The following is an 8,463-nucleotide window of genomic DNA, read 5'->3' as shown; positions in this document are numbered from 1 at the left end:
CAAAATAAAGCGAAAAGAGGATAAAAACAAACGAAGAAATAGAAAAAAAAAATAATTATAATTATCATTAGTATTATCATCAACAATCAAATAGATATTTACACTCTATATATATATCGTTTTTAAAGAAATCACTCATCAAATAATTTGGTTTATTGTGTGAAATTATTTAACATTATCAATAATCAAAATTATATTAAATATTCTTTTTTGTCAAAAGTGATATCTTTAAATATTTGTTTATTAGTTTCCGTTTAGGAGGATCATATTTCTTTGGAATAGTATAATCAACCTCAACAATTCCATGAATAATCCAAAAGCACTTCCTTTTGATGCTTGTTCAACACATCATCTCAAATATCACAATCCAATTTATTGTTCAAATCTATCTATCTAAAATGTTTAAATATATTTTTTACCTATTTACAGATTAATTTTCCCTTCCCTTAGCTTGCTTTAATTTTTATACTATGGAGTGTAGAGTGATAACTAAGCCAATCCATTTTAACTTATCAGAACATAAATTAATAAGAATAATGCATGCCTAAAATTAGATAATAGTATAATACAATAACTCTTACCTAATAGACAGAATATAATAATTTAATTTAAAAATATTTTTTTTCATTTTAATATTTTAGTAATTTTGTATGAGTAATACATTTATTATTAATACTTACGCTTAGTCAAACATCTAATATCCGTCAAATTACATTTATATTGATTATTTTTTATATGATACAAAAAAAATTATAACTCAATAACTAAAAAATCTATAAGAAATATAACTCGAAAGAACTAATTTAGAATTTTGACTATTTTTTATTTTGGTGTCTGAATTTTCTCTAAAATTATGCGAGACAAAAAATTGTGAAAAAAAAAATTCAAATTAAACAATTACAATTATCTTTATATGTGACCCTATCATACATGTCTTTAATTGCACGAATATATGCTATTCTTACTTTCTTCTTTTTTAAAATTTTTTATAAGACCTCCCTTGTTACTCTATCATATGTTTTTTTTAAATCAATAAACATCATATGTAGATCCATTTTATTACTACGATACCTCTCTATCATCCTTCTTAACAAGTATATTACTTCAGTAGTTGATCTACTTGACATAAAATCAAATTGGTTATCTGTTACTTGTGTCTCTTTTCTCAACCTCCGTTTTATCACATTTTCCCATAACTTCAAGGTATGGCTCATGAGCCTGATCCCTCTATAGTTTTCGCAACTTTGTATATCCCCTTTATTCTTGTAGATAGGTATCAAGGTGCTATTTCTCCACTCATTAGGTATCTTCTTTGACCTTAAAATCTCATTAAAAAGCTTGGTTAACTAATTGATACATTTTTCTTCAAGACCCTTCGAAATTTCAATCGGGATATTATCAGGTCCTACCGCCTTACCATTTTTCATCTGCTTTAGAACATCTTTTACCTCAAAGTCACGAATCCTTCGATAGTAGTCAAAGTTTTGATCTTCTTCTCTTGTGCATAATCGACCAAGGCTCGGAAGAGTCTTTTGCCCTTCATTAAATAACTCGTAGAAGTAGCTCTTCCACCTTTCATTAATCTTCTTCTTTTAAGCCAACACCTCTCTATCTTTATCCTTTATGCACTTAACCTGATCCAAATCTATCGTTTTTCTTTTATGCCTCTTTGCGATTCTATATATACCTTTATCTCCTTCTTTCGTACCTAAAAACTGGTAAAGACCCTCATATGCTCTTATTCTTGCTTCACTTACAGCCACTTTTTTCTCTTTTTTAGCTGTCTTATATTTTTTCAATTATCTACATTGCGACACAAAGACCACTCTTTAAAACACTCCCTTTTTACCTTTATCTTTTCTTGTACACTTGCATTCTACCGCCAGAATTCCTTATCTCTTGGTCCTATCCCTTTAGATTCACCAAAATTTTCTTTTGTTGTTCGTATGATAACTTCTGTCATTTTCCTCCACATCTCTTCCGCGCTTCCATTTCCATCCCACTTTGCCTCTTCTCTTACCCGTCTTAGGAAGCTTCTTTATTCCTCACCTTTCATCCGCCACCACCTCGTCCTTGGTTTCTTCGTATGATGTCTTTTTCTCAACTTTTCCTCAACGCGAAAATCCATGATGAGCATCCTATGTTGCGTTGTTAAACTCTCTCCCGGGATAATTTTACAATTAATGCAAAATTTTTAGTCGACTCTCATAAGGAAGAAGTCGATTTGAGGGCTTTTCATGCCACTCTTATAGGTTATAAGATGTTCGTCTCTCTTTTTAAAACATGTATTTGCGATGAAAAGGTCAATGGTTGAGGAAAAGTCTAAAATAGTTTTACCCTCGACATTGATCACCCCGAAACTATGGCCTCTGTGAATATTTTCATACCCAGTCACTTCTCTTTCAACATGACCATTTAAATCTATTCCTAAGAAAATGTTATATTCCGAAGGTAAGTTTTGAACCAAACTCTCTAAATCCTCCCAAAATCTTATATTGTGTTGTTCGTCCGAACCTACTTGCGGTGCATAGGCGCTAATCACATGAAAAGTACTTCCCTCCACTACAAATTTGATAGAGATGATCTAATTTCCAGTTTTTTAACATTCATTACATCATTCTTCCACTGCTTATCTACAATAATACCTATCACATTCCTATTCTTCACTTTTTTTTATACACTAACATTTAAAATCAAAAGTATCAAATTCCCTAATATTTGCACCAATTCATTTTATTTCTTGGCACATAAAAAATATCTAATTATATTAATGTGTATATACAAGCATTAGGTTCCAGAAATCAAAGGGAGGCCAAGCAAATAGCTATTAGCCTACTACTTCATCATAGTTAGAATTAGAAAGCATAGTTATGGTACATGACACAATATGATATACGACACGATACGATATTTTTAAGATACATCATATAACATAAAGGATCTCGCAGATAATATTTTTCAACAAGCAATTTTAATATTTAATCTGAGTAAGTCATGAAATGTAATTAAAGCCATATATTACAAGAATATGTGATACGTGAATCATTTATTTAATTAATTATATTATCATTAGGGTCAGAATTGGAGCAATAATTACATGCATGCCCAAATCATCAATTTGGAATACGCATGAAATTTGTTGGTCATTATATATCAATGCTTTGAAAATCGGTTCGAATAAATCGATAGAATTAAAATTATTAGTAAATACAGTTTGGACAAAATATAAAACCGTCACATCTAAAAATTTGACTGTTAAACTGGTTAAAAATTAGTCGGTCAGATTAAATCGCAATTTGGCCAATTTTTAAAATTTTACCAAAAAAATGAAAAATGCTGCATTTTGATTTAGCACAAAAAAAGGAACCATAGTCTTTGGCTTTCACTCAGACACTCACAGTACACTCTCGAGCCTCTAGTTCTCCATGCTCATTAATCACCTCTCGTTCTCAATTTTTACGTCTCCAGTCTCCATTCTTCACCTCGAAATTCCGGCACAACCTCTGTCCAGCCATTGCTGCTGTCGTAAGGTCCGTGGAAGTCACTTACCATCGCAAGTTCCTTTCAGCCAACTTTCCGTTCGCACAGCCAGCTTTTCTTTTAGCTGTTGAAATTGCAGCCACCACAGCACCAGTTCCACCGCCGCAAGAATTGGGCCACAGCCGTTGTCCGTCGCACTCAGGGGTTTCTCTCTTCGTCCTTTCGGCGTTCTTCAAGTCCCTGAACCCTGTTCCCTCTCACGCAGGTGCGCAGCTTTTTCCTCGAAGACAATGGCGTAAATTTTTTTAATTTTCGTTCTCTGTTCTTCATTTTTTTCTCATAATAATTTTTTTGGGGGGATTTTGCTAGTGCTAGTGTGCTACTCATATTGAAATCTATCTCATTGAATGATTAGTTATGCGCATGTGTTGTATTATTCTCTTCTTTGGATTGAATCATTGATTTGAATGATTAGTTGATTTTAGTTTTTTGGTGAATGTTTGTTAAAATTGTGCTGAAAATTTTGTTAATCGTTTCATTTTTCTTTAAAATTTTCGTTCTCTTGTTCTTCGTTTTTTTTATTGTAAAGGAGAATAACTCTTTTGTTTTAAAGAATTAAGATGATCAAGAACAAAATTGAAAGAAGTGTAATCAGTTGAATTAGTTAACCTTGTGTAATCTTTAGCTTATTCCTCCACACAATACTCATCTCTTCTATTTTCTTGCTACATAACTTTTTTTTTAGTGTTGCTGTTATTATCCTTTCAGGGTTTACTAGTGTTAATGTGCTACTCAAATTAAAATTTGCCTTATAGAATGATTATTTATGCTCATGTGCTGTATTGTTCTCTTTTTTGGATTGAATCATTAATTTGAATAATTAGTTGATTTTAGTTCACTTGGTTAATATTAGTTAAAATTGTGCTGAAATTTTTGTTAATTTTTATTAAAATTATGCTAAAAATTTGTTAAAAGTTTATTAGGGAAGAAATAAATTATGCAAAAAATTTATTTATGATCAACCTTTGTTAAAAAAGAAATAAATTGATCATTACTAGCCTTTTAGTTTAATGAAAAAATATATAAATTGAATTAGCTTAATTAAATTAATCAGTCTTTTAATTTAATGAGTTTTAATTTAAATTGATGAGCTCAAATATTTTTAATATATTTTATGATTTAAAACAATCAATTTAGTTATAATAATGCATATGTGAATAATAATTTGATTGATGTTTTTACATGTAATATTTTAAATTTAAAAAATATTTTAAAGTTGATGTATTTATTTATAATTTTTTATTATTTTATTATAAAATAATTTTTTTAATTAAATTTTAATTGAATTAATTAAACCAATAAACTAATAAATCAATCATTAAAATAGTTTGATGATCGATTCAATTTTCAGAACCTTATTATATGTTACTCATCACTTGCGCACATCATTTGGAGAGACGGAAGAGATGATTTTAAGAATCCAATTCATCAGACGTGATTACTTAATATTTTTTATCTAATAAATTTGGATGGATTTAGAGGAAAAATTAGTTACCTTCAAAATACAACGAATCCATATTCATGAGAGATTATGTGAACATAACCGTGTCCAATAAAGCATGCATATATATATATATATATTATATGAATCTAATTTTAATGTATTATCAATATAAAATTATTTTATATATGTATTAAATCATATAACGTTATATTAACAAAAATAATTATTTTTTAATCTTTTATATTAATCGCATGAATAATCATATAAGAGAATAATTATAATTATATGATTGTATAAAATATTTTATATTAAAATTAAATAATATATATTCAGACATTTGTTGTTGTTGTTTAATAAAAAATTGTAATAGTTAAACCTTTGTGTTAAAATATTGGAAAAATATAGGTAACCAACAAGATTTTTGAACAATGTGTAAACAATGTGAATTATTAGGGTTAAAAGAGTAAATGTAATTAGTAGCATTAAATTAGAGTGTAGTATATTTTCATGTGATTGGTGGTTATTCATGTTGTTCAAAATTTTTATTGTTCCCCTAACACTCCCCTGGGTAATGTTAGGTAATTAATAATTTTTTTGAACAATATGAACAACCACTAATCAAATCAAAACATACTACACCTCTAAATTACTCACCTAAATCTTAATATTAGAATAACCATCCACACACCTAGTGAAATAAATATCCGATATATCAATTGTTCACATTGTTTAATATTTTCATTATCTACATATACTTTTTCAAATATTATTTCACTTTACTATATTTCACAAATAATGTTTTACAATAGAAAAATATTATATTTTACAAATGAATAATGCATCTAATAATATACCCATAGGAGATCCAAGAATGCTCTTCAGTCTTCACAATAATATGCACCTTACATCTCAATAATTAATGATAACCTGGCCTTGAACAAATTCAGCAATCTTATCTTGTATTTAAATTAATAATATCCAAAAAATCTAATAATAACACACTGTGAATAATCATTAAAAATTTTAATTCACCCTCTTAATTCAAGGTTATAACTCAAATTAATAATTAATGTCCAGCAAAGATAAAGCTCTTTCTACTTTAGTTTGTAAATTCATGGGACTCAAACTTATGTCTAATTCAAAGCAAATAAGTAATTTATTTAAATCAACCAAATCTATTTAAAATCGTACAAAATGAGTAGTATATATGTAATAATGTTAGCTAATTTTGCTGAATTAATCTAAATTTTCATAAGTATTAAATTAATTTGTATCATTTATAATTAGAACTGTATGTAGATGTTGCAACCTTTATATGATAAAAAATAACAAGTTATCCAATTATGACAAAAAAAAAGTACACTAATTTTTAGAAATTAGATTATGACCAAAATCTAAGTACACCACCATCATCATAAGCAAATTATTACAACGGTACCATGCTATTGGATGCAAGACAGAAGTTTAAGTTTCATAGTATTTCCCTTTGAAGAACTTGATCCACATAATTTAGCAAAACATCATTAGAGAAACTAATTAATAATTCAAGTGGTTAAATTTTATAACAAGAATTATATGGTTTTTTTATATCAATGATAATGGAAAGTATGAATCATCCAAGTTTTGTTTGCTATATATTTGGTTAGGGTAGTTGGAGGTGTTAAATGGGCCAACTTAATTCATTTAGACCCAACTTATAAATTGGCCTATTTAAATTTGCATTATTTATCGGTTATAATTTTTTAGATTATTTATTATTATTAGAGTAAAGGACATTTTTATGTCTGATTTTTTTTTTCTTGCAGACATTTTCGTCCCTGATAATTGAAAAACACTTTTAAATTTCTGACGTTTTAAAAAGTTGGACGGATCAGTTCCTTCGTCCAAATGCCTCTATTAGACCCTACGAAAAAACTAACGTAACTCCCGTAATGCTTGTCACGCGTACGCGTAGGTCACACATACGTATCGTATGACAAACTTCCCACTCATGCGTACGCGTTTATTGGTTCGTTTATTTATTTATAAAAATACTTTGACAAAAAAGATTATTTTTGAGTCAAAATTTTAAATAAATAGTTTTTTTTTGTGTGTGTATGAATTGGATTTTGGATTTAATAAGTGATGCGTTGAAATTTTTTTAAATACAAAAAAATAAACGAACTATCCATTTAGTTTGTAGATTGATCCCTTTAACCTATAATTTTTTAAATTAATCAGACTCATTTTTTAGACTGAAATTTAAATGATATCTAATTTTAAATACAAAAATCTGCTCATTTAAACGAGTAAATGATCTGATTCGATAAATTTGATCTATTTTGACGATCTTAACAATAATTAAGAGTGTTCGTGCAATTTAGATTGATTTTGATTTAAAAATTCATTCGATTCAAATACTAATTTTACTTAAGAAGTAGTTTATATTTGATATTTTTTGTAGAGAATCTGATCTAATCCAATCCAATTATAAGTGCTTGTTTGAGTGAGCTTTTAATAAAAGATATTTTTTCGAGTTATCTTTTTTTTAAATATCTTATAGAGAAGTAAAAGTAATTTTATGTTTGGATATCTCATGCAAAAAGATCTTTTTATCTATTAATTATATTTGGGTATAACAATTTAAAAGTACTTTTTTGTTTATTTATTACATGAAAAATATTTTTTTTTAAAAAAAATCTTTTAAAAAAAATATAAATTACAGCTTCTCAAAAAAGATGTTTTTTCCTAATACTTTTACTTTTACTACTAGAAATTTGTCAAACACGCAAAAAAAATAAAAAAAGATCTTTTTTCATTAAAAAAGATATTTTTTAAACAAAATAATGGCGCCCAAACAAGTACTAAGTAGTTTGGATTAAATTGTATTTGTAATTTTATAAAATAAAAAAATTAAATAACTTTTTTTTTTTGAAAGGAGAAAATTGTATTAAGAACTAAGAACTCAAAATATCTAAATGGGCCAAATTAGTTACATGTTCAGGAGCTTCTTCCAACCATATAACATTTGGTTGGGTCAGAGCTAATTTGGCCAAAGCATGGGCTACCTTATTTCCCTCCCTTTTTACATGGGAAATGTGAATAGATCTAAATTTACCTAAAGCCTCTTTACAGTTTGACACTAAAGTTCCAAAATAATTCCTGTGAGTGTCATTCCCCTTTAAAGCTTTGATAACGTCAACGTTATCTCCTTCTAAGGCTAAATAAAAAAAACAGCACTCCAATGCTAAGTTAAGGCCCAAAAGACAAGCTGTGGCTTCCGCTTCAATTGTAGATGTGGTTGAGAATAACCAAGTAGCTGCAACCATAATTTCTCCTTCAGAATTCCTAATAACAGCTCCTCCTCCATTCGCTCCTTCATTTGAAATTGCTGCATCCACATTCAATTTGAAGAGATTTGGCTCCGGCGGCACCCAACACATTAAACTACGACTCCCTGGTGGTGGCTCTGCTGTGAAGTTCTCTGTCGGCCTTGACAT

At 28.4% G+C, this 8,463-nt stretch overlaps 1 protein-coding gene across 1 annotated transcript; it reads right to left on the bottom strand.

Annotated features, from left to right (window-relative positions):
• On the bottom strand, positions 7,921 to 8,463 carry LOC110272171. The gene has a single exon (XM_021124075.1). It carries the CDS (start codon positions 8,461 to 8,463, stop codon positions 7,921 to 7,923), a length of 543 nt encoding a protein of 180 aa, XP_020979734.1.

Source organism: Arachis ipaensis, chromosome B05 (assembly GCF_000816755.2).
Source record: "Arachis ipaensis cultivar K30076 chromosome B05, Araip1.1, whole genome shotgun sequence".
Taxonomy (NCBI): domain Eukaryota; kingdom Viridiplantae; phylum Streptophyta; class Magnoliopsida; order Fabales; family Fabaceae; genus Arachis; species Arachis ipaensis.
Note: the sequence above shows the minus strand (reverse complement) of the source record. Positions and strands in the feature narration are given on the sequence as shown.